The sequence below is a fragment of the Ambystoma mexicanum genome, chromosome 4q (genome assembly GCF_040938575.1).
Source record: "Ambystoma mexicanum isolate Mex_15411 chromosome 4q, UKY_AmexF1_1, whole genome shotgun sequence".
In the NCBI taxonomy this organism is placed as follows: Eukaryota; Metazoa; Chordata; class Amphibia; order Caudata; family Ambystomatidae; genus Ambystoma; species Ambystoma mexicanum.
In genome coordinates, this window is record NC_090928.1 from 656,343,475 (window position 1) to 656,365,456 (window position 21,982).

The 21,982-nt window shown below is 47.9% G+C and overlaps 1 protein-coding gene across 3 annotated transcripts in view; it reads right to left on the minus strand.

The window, feature by feature from the left end:
• Positions 1 to 21,982, minus strand: part of PSME4 (proteasome activator subunit 4) — a 3,386,216-nt gene that overhangs the window by 2,953,161 nt on the left and 411,073 nt on the right. For all 3 annotated transcript variants that reach the window (XM_069608231.1, XM_069608232.1, XM_069608230.1), the window contains one exon: positions 12,562 to 12,606. In XM_069608231.1, the coding sequence (XP_069464332.1) occupies positions 12,562 to 12,606 (45 nt within the window). The remainder of the gene's footprint in view (positions 1 to 12,561; positions 12,607 to 21,982) is intronic.

Sequence of the window (21,982 nt, forward strand, 5' to 3'; positions counted from 1 at the left end):
AAGCTGATCGCAAGAGCATTTCCCATGGAGTTTCTTCCAATTCCTCCCATGGAGGTGAAGAGGGGGCACTTGCTGTTTTCTGCCTTGGCAAAGAGCTCTACTTGGGGGTGACTTAATTGTGTGAAGGTAGTCTTCAAGACTGCAATTAGTTGCCAGTCCTGATCAGGGGATGTCATCCTGTTGAGAGGGTCCACCTTCACATTGAGCAGTTCCATTAGATGAATGGCCTTAAGGGAAATGTGCTCCTGACTGGCCCATTCCCAGATAATTGCCAACAAACAAAAGGGTTGCGGGGTTGGGAGGGGGAAATCTTGCTTGTTCAGATCATACATGGAGGTTGAACAGTCTATTTTGATGAGAGCCCTCTTCCCTCAGAGTACTGTCAGGACGTTGAATAAAGCCTGCATCTTTAGCATGTTGATGTGGAGAAAACACATCTGGGGACCACAGGCCATGTATTTTGATGTTTTGAGAGGGTCCAAGGTGTCTCATTCAACCCCTGAGGGAGGAGTCTGTAGTGACAATAATGTGGGTCAGATTTCTGAAAGAGTATTCAGAGTGAAGTTGGAGGGCTGGCCCCACCACAACAAATCCTGGTCCAAAAAGACTGGAATTATAATAATTTGGTCTGACTGTCCTCCCATAGACCGATTCATGAACTGGCTAAGTAACTGCAAACCTCTCATTTTCAGTCGTGCTCGAGTTACACATAGTACACATGCAGCCATTAATCCTAGCAGTCTCTGAAACCACCACGTGGACTTGCCTGCCTCCGCTGAAAATGGTTTAATGCATCACACATATCCAAGATCTTCTGCTGGGACGTTAACATTAAAGCAGAATGTGAATCCCACAAACCCAGAAAAGCCAGTCTCCTGGTAGGAACTAGTCAATTTCTGGTGGTTGATTGAGAAACCCAGATTGAAGAGCGTTTGCCAATGCCAGAGCCAAAGCAGCGGTTTGGTACAGAGAAGGGACTCGGACCAGTGAATTGTCTAAATATGGGTAGACGTGTATGCACCTTGGGCAAACAGAGCTGGAAACTGTTCATCAGCTTTGTAAACACTGTCAGAGCCAAGTTCAATCCAAACGCGAGGGCCCTGTATTGAAAATGCCTCTATAAAATGGAGAACCTCATGAATCTACGTGGGACTCACATATGGGAACGTGGAGGGACGATCCTTGATGTCCACAGCACAAACCCATTCATCTGCTTGGACTGAGCCAAGTATCTGAGCAGGTATTTCAGTTGGTTAGGAAAAGGTTGTAGGTAGAAAAGTCTAGGATTGCCCTCAGGCAAGGCCGGTTCTTCTTAGGAATAGAAAAAAAAAATAAAAAGACAGGAATATAAGCTCTGGCCCCTATCGTCCAGGGTAATGACTTCTAAGGCCTCCATTGATAGTGGGGGGAACCCATCCAAAAGAGGGTGAGGGGACTGGGAAGGCAGTAGCCCATGGACACTACAGAAAATGTCCAAGGGTGCTGGGAGATGGTCTGCCACTGTGGAAGATGATGAGGCACTCTACAACCGACTGGTGTTATGTGGGCCTCGCTTGTCAAATCATTGCTTCTTCTGATCTGCTGACACTGCAAAGCATGATCCTGTGAAGAAGCCCGCTGAGGAGAAGCAAGGATGCTTCCTTCTATGTGGCCACTTGGAGACATGGCAGGGTTCCTGTCTTTTCTGCCCGAGTAGTCACGAAATGTTTGAATTATCTGTGTCTGCTATTCTTGGAAATGGCAGGTTGCTGAAGACGCTTGTGTGATGGTTTGGAGAGGTTCGGTACAGACTTGGCAGTCTGGGTAGACATGTTCCTCTTGCTTAGTTCCTAGTTTATAGACCGATGGAAAATATCCCGACTGTCAAAATGCAAGTCAATTATTCTGTCCTGGACTTCTTCAGAGAATCTGGTAGCATGCACATCCAAGCCACTCTGTACATCTCAGTGTCTAGTGCCATGCCTCTACTGGAGGCATTGATGTGGTGTAGCGACACCTCAAAGAGGACCTTGGCTATAAACTTGGCCTCCATCATGCTAGATTTGAAAGCCTACTGTTGCATGGTTGAAAGGTAAGCCTGCAAACTGCTCGTTTTCCCTATAAAGTTGCTGGTTGGCATCAGCCAGAAGAGCGTCTGAATTAGCCTGCCCGTAGTGTAGGGAGGCAAGTGATGATGCAGATCCACCAGACAAAGAAGGCTTCGCACAGAGTGATGCAGAAGATACCACTGAAGAGTGTGGCTGTGGATTAGTGGTGAGGCTTATCTTCTCGGAAGCGAGGGGCCTGAGCCTCAGGCTTCCTATTGGGGGCTTGACATAATTTTGGGTCTATAGTGCAAAGATCTGAGAGTCCTACACCTCAGAGAGCACCCAGATTCCTGTCGTCGTTCTTCCGCAGTGGAGAGCCCTAGGAATTCTGACAGCCTCAACATACCGTCATGAGAGACCTTAGCCAAATGAGGAATGTCATCCTCTGCCTTGCTCAACGATGAATCCGTGTCAGGGGCAAAAGAAAGGTCTGTGGACTGAGCCGCTGGAGGTGCTACTTGCTTCTGGGGGATGAAAGAGCTATTGGACTGTTCGGATGGTGCCAGCGTGATCGAGGCTGTTTAGGGGCAGGCCCCCAGAGCCTGAGAAGCATGGCGTAGCTGTAGGCACTGTAGTTGTGGCGTGAGTTTGCAGAATGACTGAAGATGTAGGCAGCTAAAGCACCATCTCACTAAAAATACCTTTATAATACTCTGTCCTGGGTCCCTGGGTCTCAACTTCATGAGGTTTTGGCACTGGCCGAAAGCTCTGTCCTCGGGTGTCTGAGGCTGGGTCGCTGTTGTCAGAGTCCACGTGGTAGTTGTAGGCATCAGAGTCCAAGACGATGTAGATGGACCGGACCCATTAAGGTTGTCTGTGCTGGGATGTTCTTGCCGTAGAGATCCACGGAGGTGGTGCAGATGTTGAAGTTGGATGAGACAGTTACCAATCAATAGGACTGCCAGCCGGAAGGAGGCACAAATGACTTGTGGTACTGTCAGCGGCAAAGAGACGAACAAGTTACTCTCTTACCTGGTAACGTTCTTTCGATGGGATGGTCTGACGATGTATTCCATATCTTTGACAGTAATCACCACAGCTGTGCTGCTTCGGAAAATCTTTCGGCGTCTGCGTCCTGCGTCAATGATGTCCATACGCCGTCCTAGAGGACCTCCTCCGACGTCAACAGAGGTTATAAGGAGGATGCACGATGCCCGTAGCCTCAGTTGTAGTTTTTTCCCCAGAACGTGTGGCACCAATCGTCTGCCAGTGTGACCACATAAGTCTTGCGGAAACGTAAACTGCAATAGCATAAGAAATTCTGTAGCGGGGAAGGCAGGGAGGGAGCGATATGGAATACGTTGTCGGACCATCCCATCGAAAGAACATTACCAAGTAAGAGAGTAACTTGTTCTTCGAGGGGATTGGGTCCTCCGACGTATTCCATATCTATGACAGACTCCCAAAGCAGTACCAACTTAAGGAGGTGGGAAAAGAATTTAGAATATAGAAATTTAGAATGCCCAAGCAAATTGCGGAGCAAAGGACCGCCTTGCCAAAGGCTAGATCCTGCCCACGGATAGAATCGAGGGAGTAGTGACGTACAAAAGTATGGACCGAAGCCCAGGTGGCAGCATCACAGATGTTATGAATAGGAACACCCCTCTGAAGGGCAGTAGAGGCAGCCATACCCCTGGTAGAATGGGCCCGCAAGCCTACCGGAGGGTCCTTATCTGCCAAGCAGTAACATTCAGAAATTGCCAAGATAATCCATCGAGACAAAGTCTGCTTAGTAACAGCTTGTTCCAAACGCCTGCCAGCGTAACCAATAAAGAGTTGATCATCCACTCTGACCCAGGACATGCGTGAAATATAAAAGCTTAAAGCTCGCCTAGGATCTAACCTATGGAGCCTCTCCTCGTCCTTACCAGGATGCGGAGGAGGATAAAATGCCGGAAGAATAACCTTCTGGCCTAAATGAAATTCCGACACCACCTTCGGAAGAAAGGAAGGACGAACGCTAAGGACAACCCTGTCCTTATGAAACACAATGAAGGGTGGCTTAACTGAGAGTACCTGTAACTCACTCACTCTGCAAGCGGAAGTGACCGCAACTAAAAATACAGTTTTAAGAGTTAACAGTCTCAAAGGGCAAGAATGTAAAGGCTCAAACAGAGCACCCATTAGAAACTTGAGAACAAGGTTCAAATCACAACCGGGCACCTGGAAAGGTGAAGGAGGGAACACATTAGTGAGCCCTTTTAGAAACTGAAAAATTAAAGGAATTTTAAAATAAGAACACTCCTCAGACGAGCGCTTAAATATGGACAGCGCCGCCAGGTCACCTTTAACTGTACCCACTTGCAAGCCCCTGTGGGCTAAAGAAAGCAAAAAAGACAGAACCACAGGAATGTCACATGAAAAAGGATCCACATTCTTAACACTGCACCAGTCGCAGAACTTTCTCCAACGGCAACGGTACAGGGACTTTGTTGCCAGCCATCTGGCCGAAAGCAACACCTCCATCACGTCTTCAGGGAGGTCCCAATCCTTATATCTCAACCTTTCAGAAACCAAGTGTGAAGGTTGAGGGATCCGACCTCTGGATGGAGAACCTGACCCCCCCCTCCCGTGAGAGCAGATCGTCTCGGTAGGGAAGATGACGTGGAGGGCAGATGGACAAGTCGAGAAGGTCCGGGTACCACGTCCTCCTGGCCCATGCCGGAGCAATGAGGCACATCCGGGAACCGAACCTCCGTAACCTCTGCAGCACTTGCGGGATGACGGGGACTGGAGGAAACGCATACAGCAGTGGGAATGACCACTCCACTACGAACAAGTCTCCTAAGGCTCCTCTTGGAGGAAATTCCCACGAGCAGAACCTTTCGCACATCGGGTTGACACTGGAAGCGAAGAGATCCACTTGAGGGGTCCCCCAAAGGGCGAAGATCTCCAAGAGAACCTCCTGAGCCAACTCCCACTCGTGAGAGATCGCGCTCTGCCTGCTCAGAGCGTCTGCCGTCTCGTTTTCGTCTCCGGCCAGATGAACTGCCAAGACCGAAATTTCCTGCTGGATTGCCCAGAACCAGAGCTACATCGCCTCCCTGCACAGAGGAAGTGACCCCGCCCCCACCCTTTTTGTTGAGGTAGTGCATGGCCACTGTGTTGTCCGTCAGAATCAGGACATTCTTTCCTCGTACAGTTGGCAGAAAAGCCTTCAGGGCAAGCCGGACGGCCCTCAGCTCCAACAGATTGCTATGGAGTCTGGACTCCGACGGAGAACAACGACCGCTGACTGTCAGTTTGTTGACATGAGCTCCCCATCAAGTGAGGGACGCGTCCGTCACGATCGTCACCTCTGTCCAGGGCAGCCAAAACAGAGCCCCCTTCATCAGAATGCCTTCGACGGCCCACCACAGAAGGTCCTGGGCGACCGAGGGCGGCACCTGAACGGGGTCCAACATCCTGCCGGAGGACAGAGCACTGGAGCTTGAGTGCCCATTGCAAAGATCTCATCCGCAACCTGGCCTCTGGCACCAGAAGAATGCAGGATGCCATGAGGCCAAGCAATCTCAAGAACTCTAACGCAGGGAGACTCTGGGCATGTTGGAACTTTTGTACCATCTGCTGAATGCGATGAGCCCTCACCTGGGGAGAAAAACACTGCCCCAGGGACGTGTCGAGCACTGCTCCAATGTACTGGAGCCTCTGAGTTGGCGTCAAGTGGAACTTCTTTAAGTTGAGGGAGACGCCCAGCTTGTGGAGGGAGTGGCAGGTGACAGAGAGATGATCCAGGACTTGCTCGGGAGCGCACGCCCTGATCAACCAATCGTCCAGGTAGGGGTAGACGTGAATCCCCCCTTTCCTGAGATGCGCTGCCACCACTACCATGAGCTTGGTGAAGACCCTCGGGCGGAGGTCAAGCCGAACGGCAGGACCCGAAACTGAAAGTGCAAGTCGCCAACCGCGAACCTCATGTACTTCTTGTGCTTTGGATGGATCGGCACATGAAAATAAGCGTCCTTGAGGTCGAGAGACACCAACCAGTCCTGAAGTTGAAGGGCCTGGAGGACTTCAACGTGTCCTTCCTGAGGAGTTTGTTCAAACTGTGCAAGTCCATGATGGGTCTCAATCCCCAGTCTTTCTTCGAAATCAAAAAATAAGGGGAATACCATCCCTTGTTCCTCTCCGCTACAGGCACCAGTTCTATGGCGCCTTTCTCCAGCAAGGCTTGAATTTCCGGCGCAAGGAGCGGATCAGGACTCTTCAAAGAGAGATTCCCTGGTGGATTGTCGTGAGGCCTCTGCCGAAAGGGAAGACAGTAACCGTGGGCTATTATCTCCAGAACCCACACATCTGAAGTAATGGCACGCCATTCTACAAGATGCTGCGCCAGCCTTCCCCCAACCGGGGCACCATGGGACATGTCCTCATGACTGAGCTGAAGCGGCTGCGGCGTTGCCTGAGGGCAAAGAGTCAACTGCCGAGCGGTCTTGGCACCTAGAGTACCTTGTTTTCCACCTCTGGCACTCCTACGGTGGCCCCTTTGACTAGCAGCTCCTCTCGCTTTACTAAAGGATGAGTAATAACGAAAGGAACCTCCCCTCCATTGCTGTCCCCTAGGACGAAAAGGCGGAGGTTGGCGAACTGCAGCGCTCAACGACTTCGCTGCAGCTTTTGAGGTCTGCAACCTCTCAAGGCTTTCATCAGCCTTGCTGCCAAAAAGATGTACACCATCAAACGGCATGTTGAGGAGCCGGGCTTGCACATCAGGAGCAAACCCCGACTTCCGCAACCACGCAAACCTGCTTATTACAGTGCTTGCCACCATGGACCGGCTGACGCAATCTGCCATGTCCAGACCCGACTGAACGGCCTCACACATGGCATCCTTGCCATCCTGTATCATAGCAAGAAAACCATCCCGTTCGTCCCCTTTGGGAATATGTTCAGCCGCTAAGGAAACAGTTGCACAGAGTGTGCGTGAAACGTGACAAGGCACATACGGAGTTGGCTGCCTGGAGAGCCATACCCCCTGATGAAAACACTTTCTTCACCCAACCATCAAAACGCTTGTCGTCCCCATCAGGAGAGATGGTAGGATACGACGCCTGCTTTGCTGGGGCCGTTGCCGCCTCACCACCAAACTCTCCGGAGTGGGGTGCGTGGTCAAGTAGCAGGGGTCGCTACTGGCTGGGCGGTATTTTCGCGGCAAAGACTGCAGATCATCCTGCAGAAAATCCCCTGGTGGAGCAGACCACCCCAAGTACTCGGTGACCCTCGACATAAGGCGCTGGTACGTGGAGTCGGCATGGGTGCCAGGCTCAGGCCTACAGAACTCCACCTCCGGAGTGGTGTCCAGACCACTGGCGTCGTGCAGCGACTGACGCAGGTCCTCCATCTGGCTATGTCCAGAGAATCTCGTCTGGTACCGTTTCAGGAACATCCCATCTTCCCATCTTCAGAACCCTCATCCACCTCAGAAATATAATCAAGATGGTGGAAAGTGGCCACAGAATGGAGACAAAGACATGTTTGGCCTTGGCCAGAGCCTTTATAGGGGGTTCCACCGTCCCACGGGGTACCTCCGACAAAACAGCCTCAAAAGGCGTCGAGTGAAGTGGCGTCGACGTCGAGTGCCGCGCCGACAGCATCGACACAGGCCTCGAGGGCGGAGCCCAGAGCGTGTCCTTCGACAGCCCGGACACCGATGGCGTCGACGACTTCCTTCGAAGACTTCACAGGTGCACACGGTCTCGAGGGCGTCGAGGACTGGGACCTGGAACGGGCATGACTAGAACGATTCCCCTTGTCCGAGCGGGACCTTTCCCGTGAATCGTGCTACCCACCCGAGCCCGAAGGCGTATGAGCGGTGACTCTAGTAAGGTCACGCCCGACCCCACTCGGAGGCGCGGGCGGAACGGTGCCCTGCGATTCAAGAATCGCCAACATTTTCTTACCGAAGAAAGCCCATTCCTCCGGAGTCGCATGCTTGGTGGGATAAGCAACCCGCCGACGGGCGGAGTCCTCGGACGAGGACGGAGAAGGCAACCGATGACGGCGATTCCGGGAGTGCCTCGAAGAGGCAGAGGAGTGGCGGGACCCACTTCGGGACCGAGACCCCTGAGACCTATGATGACGATGCGGAGAGTCGCCCGTCGAATCGTCTGTCGAAAGACCCGTGGACCTAGACTTCTGCGGCTTGGACACCTTACCGACCGACAGCTTCTTCTTACGCTCCCGCAAGGCCTTGGACGTAAGCGACTGGCAGTCAACACAATCATCTGTGTCGTGGGCCTCCCCAAGGCACCAGAGGCAGGCGTTGTGCGAGTCCGTCAACGACATCTTGGACCCGCAGTCCCCACACTTCTTGAAGCCCGGACGTGGGGTGGAAGAAGAGGAAGACATCCCGATAAACTCAACAACTAACAGGTTTGAAGAACCTAAAGAACAGAAACTCCAAAGAGTCGAGGCGCGCCGAGATCTCCGAAGCGAACACGTTCGTGGAAAAAACGAAATTGAGGCTACGGGCGTTGTGCGTCCTACTTATAACATCTTGTGACGTCGGAGGAGGTCCTCGAGGACGGCGTGTCGACGTCATCAATGCAGGACGCAGACGCCGAAAGATTTTCCAAAGCAGCACAGCTGTGGTGATTACTGTCATAGATATGGAATACATCGGAGGACCCAATCCCCTCGAATGGAGATTTACAGTCTCTGGGCCTCGTCCTCATAGCCAGCTACCCCAGTTAAGAACTGTCCAGTGATCCTGAGTCGGCGACAAGGGTGTAGTGACAAGCTGGCAGTGTCAATTTTGCAATAATGCACACTTGCTCCCTTGATTACTGGTGCGCTCTTTGGGTACCATTTTATTGTGATCGGCCATTTTGTGAGTGCAGAGGCCTGCAGATTAAGAGACACGAGGGCTTTCGCCTACCACATTAAGCCCATAGATTTTGGTCTCGAGGGGTGCTTGGGAAGTACCCCGGTAATAGGGGCAGCAGGAGAGGTCACCGCCGTCAACACCTACCCCCTTGGAACTTAATTCACTACTAGGCTCCAAAGAACCCTTTGCCCTAGAGCTGGTGATAGTTGTTCGTTTAGTCCTTGGGGCAACCTGCGGTTTCGTGGAGGATCTGACCAACGCCTACTGTGCATCACTGTCCCAGTGAAGGAGTCACCACCCAGGGAGTGCCTTAAAAGATAAGGTTCTTACCACAGCGGTGTGCAAAGCCCTGCATTGTTAATTCTTGTCAAACTCCTTGACTGACCGTGGAGGTAAATCTCCAAAGAGATCCCTCTACCAGATAAGTTATCAACAAAGCGTATTGGAATGGAGGGCCGATCACGACAGGCAAGTGTTACGGACGTGGCCAGAGACCAGATATCTTAAGCAGAGACTGTGTCTCTCTGAGGCCGGGTAGCTCCTGACGCAGGAGGTGAATCCTGTTATCACTGTCATAAGACAGGGGAATGGCGCTGAAGCCGCAGATGCAGCAGCATGAGTAGATTAAGAGAAACAAGGTTTTATGAGAAGATATCTTAAGCGACTGAAAACCTTTTGGTTGCAACGGTGCATACAGCGTCCAGTACCGTTGAGCGGTAAAAGGGACTGATGGGTGAGGCCGGTACGAGTAGTCAGCATGGCTGGGCTCACCCATGCACACCCTCACATGTGACAAATTAAGAGATGCAGCCATCTTACTGCGATTCAAATGGCTCTTCATCCCCATCGGGGTGCACCTCCCATCAGTATGGAGGAAAGGCGATGCGATGTAGGAGTATGTAACAACCAACATGCTCTTTACCTTCAGCAATTCCATAGGAATGCTTCTCCTTAAAGTAGCACTTGCGTATAACAGGAAAGTCCTTTTACTCGCGTGGAGAGTGTTCCTAAAGAAGGACTGAACTCTATTCTTTATTTTAACGCTGCATACTTTTTCGTATGTAAGAAGTTAAAGTGAATATACTATTGAAGAAGAGAATCCGCATTGTCCAAGCCAAGAGCCTCCCTACATTAAGAGTGAAACCAGTTTTTCTCAGAGTTGAAAAGCAGTCCAACTGGTACTGTGAAGTTAATAACCGTTCAACTGGCCTAATGCATATGTGCAAGCATTACCTGGAGCTAAGGGAGTGACATCAACACCTCTGGGTAATTACTTGGGCTGATCAAGTTGGGGAAGGGAAGCCAACTGCTTGTAAAGACTATTTTGAAGTTGAAACAACCTGTAGTGCCAAAGACTGTGGAAGACAGAGAAGTGAGTCTTAAAGGCAAACCCATGTTGTTATTGTGGCAGACAGACAAAGGACAAGAAGCTGCCCCTTTTGAAGAGAGCTATTCAAAAGAATAGTGCCTCACCTACTTATAGATGTTGAAGTGTGTGAAAGTGAATCTTGTTGCAGCCTATCTAGAAGTACAAAACACTGAAGTTGTAGTAGTTAAAAGTACAGAAGCTGTGGTGGTATATCTGGTTGTCAGTAGATGCAACATTGTAGTAGCTTAAACAAAGTGGAGTACTGTGAGACAAAGCTAACTGCTCTCATGGACAATAAAGTAGAATTGAAGTTGTAAAGTCGAAGCAGCAGCACAGAGAAGACATCCTGACAAATATACCATTGTGAATTCAAAACCTCTAACTAATGAAATACTGTTTACCAAGAGCTGTACATCACTGACAGTTGTGGTATTTATTTTAAACTGTGGCAGTTCTTCTTGAAGAGGTGACAAATCATTGTGGTTGGGATTACCATTGGTGCTATTGGATGGAAGTGTAAATGGATATTTCACCAAGAGGAACCTATCATTGCTATCATTGGAACTATGGTTACCAAACCTTACTTTGAAACATCAAGAACTGATTTGAAACATTTCTTTCTTTGGTTGAACATTAGCAGAGTTGACCTTGATTCCTGGTGAAGGGAAAGCACCCAGGACATCGGAAGGTTATTCAGAAACTGTGAATATTGTTTATGTTATGTTGTATTGTATTGTATTGCCATATATTTTCTTTGTGTATTTGTTGCTTAATGTGAGGGCCAGATATCCTGTGTTAGAGTGTGTTTCCTTATCTTTGGTTAGGCAGGGAAATCCTCATCAGATTAAGGATAGGTGAGGCATTTTACTATTTATTTTCAGAATAAAATGGCGTGTTTTGATAAATCATCGAACAGTTGACCGCCTAACCCCTCACAAAAGCCATTGCCTGAATTTGTTTCCACAGCTGCAACGAGGTCCTCTGCTGAAGGATTGAGTGTGCTTAATGTCTGATGGATCATTTCTTTACGGAATAAATTGTTATTGAAGATTTAAAAGATGGATAAAGAATTTGCGGCAATTTCCAAGGAAACGTTTTTAACTCCTCGAGTTGTTTAACTCTGAATTAACACAGTCAAGGGGTAGGTGTCATTGGGCCTCATTCCGAGTTTGGAGGTAACCACGCCGCTATTTGCGACATGGCTGCCTCCAAACTCGTTCCGATTCCGCCCTGGTGAATGGAGCAATTACCGTTCCATTCCAAGGTTGGCGGGACCGGTAATTCCCCATTCACCAGGGCCCTTCCCCATTCCCATTTGAGCCCCCATAGGGCTCAATGGGAATGGGGAAGGCGCTAATAACGGTACCGTAAATTACGGTAGCATTATTAGCTCTAAAGTCCCTTTGCGGGTCCCGTCCTTAACGCCTGCTAAAAGCAGGCATTAAGGAAGGACCCGCAAAGGGAACTCGTAGTAGGGCGGTAAGGGTTTAACGGCACCGGTCTCGTTACTGGTGACCGTTAACCCTTACCACCCTACTTGTAATGAGGCCCATTGTTCCCATTTTCAACATTGTACATGGATGATTATGTGTGGTGGGTGGCAGTACAAAAAAACACAAACCACATATGCTGTTTATCTAAATGCCTTCCAATCTGACAAAAACTATATTAATGAAGTCACAGGGTGCTGGACCAATACAAGTGCATCCACAGATTGCTACTGGAGGAAAGGTTGGGGGAGGGAACTTGAGGAGTAATGCTGGATGAAAACCTGAAGTTTCTTCGCAAGCCCTAAGCAATTTGGCTCAGTAGTAAGGTGGTTTCTAACCAGCAGAAAATAACTATAATTGTACTCTAACAGAAGTAAAGTTGTTATTTACAAGGGGATCTTTCTTGCAGCCGGTCTGTTACGTAAGCAGGTTAAGGGGTGTACTCAACCAACCAGATTGAATGATGGCTGTACCCAATGCATGGAAAGGTAAAATGGAACAGAGGATGCTGTATGCAATCAATGTGGCGCACATAGCAAGGAATGGCTTCCAGACTGGGAAGCAGATTTAGCATAATTCCATTACAAACCACATTTATGTTATTTGTGATTTTTATGGCTCCATGTACAGACAGCCACTGCGTAGTGGCACATGATGCCCATCTCATAATTAGGAAAAAGGAAACGTTGGACATAAAAGTTCAGAGCCATACACAATTATTTCATTTTGTTACACACATTGCTTTCACTTGTTCTTGAAAGTGTTATATGGAAAAATAGTAGTACTCACGGTCGGCATGTTTTTACAAGGGTTTTTAATACACTTTCGATAGAGCTAGAACAAGAGAAAAAAATACATTATGCACTTTATTATGTAGAAACAGGATATGCAATCTAGTGATTTCATACTATGGATGCAGTTAGACACACTTTGTACATGCAGTTTTTTTTATATTGTATAATTTTGTAACATTTTTGTTACATGAGATATCTCGACCAAATTTGGCCCCTTTTTTCCCCACATGTAGGCGGTCGTAACGCCACCCAGGAATCCTATGTTGCTGTAGGGGGGCGAGAGAAAATAACCAAAAAGGGGGGGACATTTTGGGTTTTTTAAAAAAATGCCAATAAAATCATGTACAAAGCCGCCTGTGGTTTTTTCCTTGTAAGAGCTAGGAACAAATGGTTTGATGTGCTAAAGTCCCCAATTTCCTGGCTTTCAAGAACAGGTTGAGTGGAAACGAAAAAAGAATAATTTTAATGTGGTTATCAACCGTTTTGTGAGAGGTAGGCAATTTTGGCCATTTTTGCCAATTGGACATGCATGGACGAAATGTAAGAAAAGGGTAGGAAAGCCGAATTGGCAGACAGACAGGCATACATTTCTGAAAAGTATTTTTCTAAAAGAGCTTGGCTGCTGCGGTTTGGTCTAACATGGCGACATGGTTAGATTGATTATCGATAATTATCAAGAAGAGTCCGTTCAGTGTAGAAGGTCGCGTCTCACCAGGTTTTGGGTTTGGCAAGAACAAACCCTCTTAGTCATATGGATAAAAGTTGAATAACAGGGAATGAGACTGCGCCCAATGTGCAAGGGTGTAATTTATTTAACAAAATGCCCTTTTACAATGACACGTGTTTCGGTCTCCCATGAGACCTTTTTCAAATCAGGCCAATGTACTATCATGACACCATGTATTATAACACAAATTAGAGAAATAAACATGTATGCGTTACAGTCAGTTTAAAACCAAATTCAAACATTCATTTTGAAAAAGAAAAAAATAATAATAAAAGTAAATAAAAGCCAGACAATAATTGGGATGGGGAAAGGGGAAGGAGTGATGGGGATGCAAGAATGATGTAAAACAGCTTGTTAAGTTTTTTGTCTTATCAACGTGTTAATCAACTTGCTTACATTAGACCTTGTTATAAGTTATGGACATTTTTTCATTTTTACCTTAAAATCTTCTAGTGCCCCTACCAAGATTGGCAAACCGTTGTCCACAATAATCTGGTTAGATCCCTAAAAGTAGGAAAGAATATCCGTTTTTATATAATTGGGTGAGATGGTGAAAAGTACGTGATTTAGTTGCATCACCGTAATCCCTTGCTCGCCTTTGCGAGATGGGTGTTTAAATTTGACAAATCTATCTATGCCGTCCGTTTAGTATTTGTTATAACAACTTAACTGTGTTGAGTTTCAAGAGTTTGGGCGGAAGGCTATATGTGATTACCTTTAAAGGTCTAAGAAGTTGTCAAATCTGTTCGCATTAGAAAGCGTTGTCTTAGCTATTTTGTTCGCGTAATTTCACTCGGCTCACCCACCGAAACACGCCACCAACACCACATGGCCTACCTTCCCGCGTTCCCACACGTATCCCGATGGAAACGGTACCATGTTGTGCCATCAGTCATAGGTCCTTTTCCGCCAACACATCGCCTAGGCCTTTGATTCTTATATTGGACCTCCTTGAACGATTTTTAAGGTCCTCGCTCTGGGTCTTCGGCACCTGTGTGTCCCTAGCGAGTTGTTCCACCAGTTCATCCACTTTCTGGGGTGTCCTCCACCACCTCTTGTAATACATTTTCCATAGCGTCCACCTGCTCCTCCAACTACAACATGTCCCCCTTCTGCTCCTGCAGGGTGTGAGAGCTCCCCCGCATCAGACTTAGCTAGGACTGGATGGTATGCTCGATCTTCTCCCGGAAGTCCTCAAAGTATTGGCAGAAAACCTCCTGTGTAACCACCTTTTCCTTGTCCAATGGGAGGCCTCCGCCGTCCCTCGGCTCACTGTGGTTCAAGGGCCCCTTTTCTCCCGTGGTCGGTGTGACGTCCACCGGTGTGTAGTCATTTTTTCGAAAACAATGTCGAAAAAAAAATGTCGAAAAAAAAGTCGAATTCTCTTTTTTTGAATTATATATTTATTTTGGGGTCCGGGAATAAATATTAAAAAAAAAAGGGTAAAATAAAAAAAAATTTAAAAAGAGGGGTTGGGGGGTGGAGGGAGCCTCCCCCATTTAAAAAAAAAAAAAAAAACGTATTGAAAAAGAAATGCCCTTTTTTCCCCCCCGACATCTTTGTTTTCGAAAAAATGACTATGAACCACGTCCATCATAGTCTCTTGTAGGTTCCCTTCTTGAAACTTTTTCCCTGACTTGGGAGCTGTCGGGTGGCCCTTCCCCTTGTTTTTAGACATTGTTCTGCATCGATGTGTCAAGGGGAACCGGCGCCCCCATCCTCTCTTCGACACCTTGGCTCCCGCTTCTGTTCCCACCGCCTCTATCCCCCAACCACAGGGGTCACACCCATACCTCTTCACTGGGGTCCTTTGACCTGCCCCCCCACCCCAGCTTTAGCCGTTGCAGTCGTGCTCTCTCCTCACTTTTGCCACCCTGATGGGGGGCCCCCCTTCACCAGTGCCAGGCCCTCGATCTAGCTTTAAGATGCAGTGGTAGCCGCTACCCGGGCAGAGGGTGGGCTCCCTCCACGCTCCTTGCCTTAGTGTGTTCCGATGGGTTCAGGGCCTGTTCCCACTCCAGTATGGACAGTCTAGTGTCATCTTCTCCCCTGGATTTAAGGCTTCCATCCGGCCTGGTGGCAGCACCGTTATTGCTGCCTCTCATCTCTGCATGCCCGGCCCATCTGCGCCCACACGTGTTCAGTCCCTGGAGACCGCTTCTCCCTGGGCCTGCCTCTCTCGTCGTGGCTAAACATCACAGCCCTATCGCCTCCAGGAGAGGCGGTGGTGGCCACGCTCCAACTGATCTCTGCTGGCTTCTTGCCGGATCACTGGCAGGGCGACCATCTCCAATGGCGTCGGTTACAGGATCCGCCAGCGGGGAGAACATAGTTCCGGCCGATGCCGGGCTGAGAGGCAGCTCTGCCCACCGCGCTCACTCCATACACCACAGGCGAGCAGCTCTCACTTCCCCTGGCTCTGGTATGCAGCGGGTGCTCCACAGGATGTCCCGATCCCGGCAGTAACCAAATTCATTGGCCGCTGCTTCTGCACCGTTCTTGCATGTGCATCCCCACACGGGTACTGCTTATTTGCTGTTCTTGCCCCTGGGGCCTGCGATAGTAGAACACCACTCAATATGCTGCACTCCCCTCGGTAGCCATCTTGGAGTCTCAGCTTTCAAATTTTATCAAATATTTCTGAGTTCGACATTACACACCAAAGAGGTGTTTTCGGATTTTCATATTATACCCTAAGCAATGACACATTTTGAACCATGGGATCAAAACTGCTTTATATTGGCCCCATTAATTTGAGCCCTATTAAAAATGTGCACATTAATCTGCTGACATACTATTAAATGTAGGTTGTGTGGACTAGTATTAAACAACATCATCTTATGTTTAATATATTTAATTAGAAACTAGTACAAAACCCAGATATAGCAACTATACATGAAATCAAATTATGCAAAAACCGACAGTGAAAAAAACATTACAAAAAAGGATGCATAATATCCATATACACACAGTATGTATCAAAAAGACTGAAAAAACTGGTTTGGAACTTTTTTTTTTAAACAATTTATAAATGCTCAGTACACTAAGCTAGTCCAAACAAAGTCTTGTAGGCTATGCTAGTCCAAATATCAAGCTCTACATGTTTCAAACCCAATTTGGGTGTGGGATTTTCTTCAGGGGTAGTAAAGTTCAAGGCAGAATATCTGTTGCGCTCACCTTAGCTCTGCGTGAGTATCCAGAACCTCTGTGCGGTACTATTCCCCTGGTTGCCTTCTCTATGGTGGCTGCATCTGTATTGAGGCCGAGAGTACAAGGTAACGGTGAGTACTGGGGACTAGTAAGTTTCAATACACCTCCATATTTCCCCCCCCTTGTGTGTGTGTGTGTGCTCACCTCATGTACTTTGAAGGTAGGCTCTCCGTCCTGCTTTCAGTTCTCAGCAGGGGCACGTTTGTCCGGTATCATCAGTTACTTCACTGATGTTTCTTCCAGCCCAGACCTGCTGTGGCTTGGATAATGTCACTGCGCTTTTGGTGTGTTAGTCTTTACTAGAATGTCTCTTCTTGCTGTCTTTGTTATGCCTTTCCTTAGTGCTTGCTTACTTATGTCCTTTTGGTTTTCTTGAAGGCTTCTTGAATTCCTTTCCTGCTGGCTCATATCCTTATGATTTTGCTGTCTTTTGCCTTTCCTTATTTATGTCCTTTATGCCTTTTCAGGCCTCTTTGCCTTCCTTTACTGCTTGCTTAAGTCCTTTTCCTTATTGCAGTAAGTGTCTTGTACAGTGGCGTTGCTTGCGCACCTTGCGTGTGTTTTGCCTCTTTTGCAGGGTCTGGAGCGGTGCTCGGGACGAGCCGGATGCTGTAAAATGACAAGCCGCAGTAGCTGGAAGCTGCAGAGAAGCCGCGTACCCGTAGACCAGAGCAGCTGGGCCACGGATCGAACGAGGAGGGGCCAGAGCTGCTGTGGAGCCGAAGACAGGTACGCGCGGTTGCTGGAGGGGCTCCGTTGACTTAATCTTCCCGGAAAATGCTGAAACTGCAGGAGCCGAATGCTGAAGCGGCGTAGATGTTTCCTGGGACACGGTGAGCGTTCTGCTGCCTTCGGGCAGTGTAACACGAAGCGTGGAAGCATGTGTGGGTGTGGCTTAAATAGGTAGCCAGAGCCTAGGCAGAGAATAGTCTGTTGTTCCTAACGTACCATTGGGCTGCTTACCCCTCCATGTTGGGTGGTAGCCCAGTGTTGGTTGATGCAGTTGGTTCCAGGAGCGCCATGCCCTGGTCCAACCGGGTTTCTTCCCACATTCTGTGAGGAGATGTGGAGCCCAATGAGAGAGTCTTGAGGCACGTGTGTGTGGATGGATTACTGGATTGGCGGGGGAAGGGGCAAATAAGGTAGAGGTTGTGACAACATCACAGGTGGATTAATTGACAAAAATCACAACAAATAGGAGAATTATGAGCAAATTAATATACTTGCAATCTGACTAGAGAATGTAAAATACAGGAACATGAGGGTCCAATCAATCACATGGACACTACCATACTTCTAATGTTCCAGTACCATTTAATAACACATGGGTGGAAAAAGATGTGCTACCTTAAAAAATCCAAAAAAGGTTACTTTGGATGGCGAGTCCAGGGAATGCAGAAAACAAAACGGGTAGCATTAGTTCACCACTATTAATAATGCTACAAGAAAAGAGGAAATATGTTGAGGCACATGAAAAATCGTGATTGCCCTTTTTTATCCTGTGTAGCTATTTAAGTGCACTTCAAATCTAGAAAAAATGCTTAAAAGGGAAGGAATCAATCTAATTAAACATGAGTTGATGTCACAAGGCATCTACTAAGAAGTGCTTACCCCAATGGCGGGTGTGTACCAAACAACAAGACCTTTGAGGCGCTTTGGCCATGAACGAACTACAAATAATTATAGCCCAGGCCTAAAGTTATAAGGTGGCTAGAATGGATCTCTACATGTGCATCAGAATCCGACCGAACGGCAACAAGAAGAGATTGTACAGCTAATTCATGCTTCTGGTTAAGGGACAGTTGGAGAAAGATCCGGGAGAGGACTGTTCACTGAATGGATCGAGATGGCTCCGACAACACATAGCTGTTCCATGTCCTTTTTTTATTATTGAAAGAGGAGTTCAGGTAACAAGCCGCCATACCAAAATGGTTATCGATATGGATGTTTAGTCCATTTAATGAAACAATTAAATATTCTTAAGTACTGATCATGTATTACCTCCACTGTTTGTATTAACAAACCAGTCATATTGCACTTTCCTAGTGCTTTTGTTTTTAATGTATATCGTTTAAAAAGATTGGTCTGTTCTAATGGCAAGATATTTTGGACTAGCACATCATTCCTGATGAGCTTGGAAGAGGTCAAGCAAATATGTTAGAGTATAAGAGAGTATAACCAGGTTACTCACTGTAGTGACCAACTTACTCTTAGGCCATAGTCCCCTTTCGTCCATACTTATGGGACATCTCTCCGTCCTGTGGGACGGGAACGGAGCACTTTGTAAAAAGTCCCCAAAAAATGTTTTTCAAAAATGTGTCCTTCCTCTTTTTCTGCGCGGGGCCTGGCATGCGGCCATAACCCCGCTCACCTTGGCTCCGCCCCACGCATCGCCCGTCAGTCCTATTGTACCGCCAGGTCAGAGACCTATTAGCAATAACAGAGGAACCTTATTAAAGGGGCGGGCGGGCGTATGGAGGAAAGGGGACTATGGACTAGGAGTAAGGTGGTCACTACGGTGAGTAACCTGGTTATACACCTACGTCCTGTCCCCTTTCCTCCATACTTATGGGAGATTCCCAAGCACTCCTAACTGGAACTACGGGTGGATGGAAATACCACTTATTGAAAAAGTTTCTTCAGCACAGCCTGACCAAACTGAGCATCAGCTCTCGAGCTCATGTCAAGACAATAATGCTTACAAAAAGTGGAATGGGAGGCCCAAGTAGCTGTCCTAGCGATGGACTCCCAGGGGACATACTTCTGAAAAGCAACCACAGCTGCCTTGCCCCGCACCAGGTGTGCATGAATACCTCTAGGAGGTTTCAGCCTTTGGATGGTGAAAGACTCCGTAATGCATGCGGCGATCCACCGAGAATATTCGCCTTAGATGCCTGCTTACCCTGAGGGTTACCGAAAGTCACAAAAAGTTAAGAACTCCTAAGCTCGGAAGTCCTGTCAAGGTAGAACTTAAGAACCCTTCTGACATCAAGACAGTGCAGAACCCTTTCTGCCTCTGAGGTAGGGTTCGGAAAAAAGACCGGCAGGGAGATGGACTGATTCAGATGGAATCCAGTTACCACCTTTGGTAAAAAGGCCGGGTTTGTCCATAGGACTACCTTGTCCTTGTGAAAGACCAAGAAGAGATGCTCAACTCACAAGGCCTGGAGCTCACTCACCTGCCTCGCTGACGTAATGGCGACCAGAAAGGACACTTTCCAGGATAGGTACTTGAGGTCCACCGTGGCCATTGGTTCAAAAGGCTTATGGCACAGCGCCATCAGGACTACATTTAGGTCCCACCGTCGGTGAGGACTACGAACTGGAGGGTAGAGGCGTGTCAAGCCTGCAAAATGCCTCTTATCCACTGGGTTACTCAGAGTAGGAACATTGGTCTGTAGAAAGATGAGCGGAGACCGCTGGAAGGTAAGTTCTGCATGACAGAACGTGAACACCCGACTCTGCTAGGGAGGACACGAAGGACAGCACAGTGTCAATTGTAGCCACCCTTGGGTCCAACTGCTTTTCCAAACACCAATGACAGAACCTGAGCCATTTACTCCTGTCTTGGGATCTGGTAGAGGGTTTCCTGGCTGCCTGGATAATACGCATGTTACCCGTAGACAAGTTATGATGCTCTAAAGACCTGAAGATCGGGGGTCACTGGTAACCTGATCGGCGGATACACCGACAGGTGTTGAAGTTCTGAGAACCAAAACATGGCCGGCCACCATGGGGCTATGAGTAGAAGGGAGCTGTTCACCAAGATCTTCAGCTTCCAAATTGCTCGATGGACTAGAGGCAGAGGCGGGAAGGCATAAGCTCTCATGTTGTGCCATGTAATCTCGAGAGCATCCCCCAGAGAGGGGGCTCCCAGCCCCCCTCTGAAGGCATACCGAGGAAGCTTCTTGTTCACCGCCGTAGCGAAGAGATCCACCTCCGGTGTGCCCCACTCGTAGCTGACCACTGTCCGCCGGCTGAGGGCGTTCGCTGTGACATTCAGCTGGCCCAGGATGCTTACTGCAAGCAGCCAGACCCCATGAAGCACGGCCCACTCCCAAATCTGGAAGGACAGGTCCACGAAGGGGGGGGGGGGACTTCGTTCCCCCTTGCTTGTTGATGTAATACATCAACACCACATTGTCCGTGTGTATGCGGACCACCTTGTTGGCATTGATCGGTCTGAACGCCCTGAGCGCTAGGAAGATCACCAGAAGCTCCAGATGATTTATGTGATGGAGCTTGTCCTGAGGCGACCAGAGGTCCGAGACCTGTAGAAGATCTAACGTTGCACCCCACCCCAGGAGGGAGGAGTCCATCATGATCGTCACCGGGAGCTGGATCCTGAAACCCCGCACCCAGCGACAGGTTGCTGAGAGATGACCACCATTCCAGATCCACTCTCATGGAAGCCGGAATCATTATCAGCCTGGAATCCGGGTCCACAGCCTGATGCCAAGAACTCCGAAGAACCACCTGGGTCCGTCTCATCTTGAGACAAGCAAGAGGAAGATCCAGCACACACGAGGCCATGTGGCCCAGAAGCCTCTGGAACCACCATGCCAAGATGCTCTCCGACTGCGCAAATATCTGACACGTGGCTAACAGATGCGCCATTCTGTCCCCGGTCAGGTACACTCTACAGTCGATCATGTTCCTGTGAAAACCCAAGACAATCAGGTCCTGCGAGACCGTCATAGAAGATTTCTGCTAGTTCACCGACAGGCCAAGATGGAACAGGAGCTGAACCTTTGAGGTTTGGGCCTGAATACATAACTTCAATTATCCTTGACATATTCAAAAGGCTTCGGTTATGAAAGTGTTACAAACATGCTTTGGAAGATTAGATTTGAACTTTATCATCTACAAGAAGATTTTCAGTGTGCACACACATTCCTTTGGCCTTACCCATTTCTCCTAATTTCATAAGCGGAGATTCTTGTGCTGCATTCGGTGCTTCTGTGTGCAAGCATGTTTTGTCTTTTTTTTTAATTTTTTTATTTGAATTCAGCTGAGTAAACTCAACTTTTTCAAAACAACTTTAAATATACATAAGAATTTACAAACTTACAAGTTAGAGTCAATGAAACATACAAAAATTTATAAAAAAAGTATTTATAGTTACGTGGCAACAAACATAATCGATAACACAAATAAAACTTTAGTTACTGAGAACAAAAAAAAGATACTATAAAAAAAGAAAAAGGGGAAGAAAAACTTAATAAAACAACGGCCTGTATTACCATTGGTCTGAAATGAATATAATTAATTCTGCGAGAATAGACAACAAACATTCTTTCTAATTCGATCAGATAACGTGAATGCGGTGGAACATATTAAAACAAGCCATTACTTAATTCTTTGTTCAAGCTCCATATCATTTACCCTGTCCAGGTTCAATGCATTCAAAAAATTAAAAGTGGCAATTCAAATACTCATTACTTTGGTTTCCAATATGTTGGGCATCGATTTTCAGGAG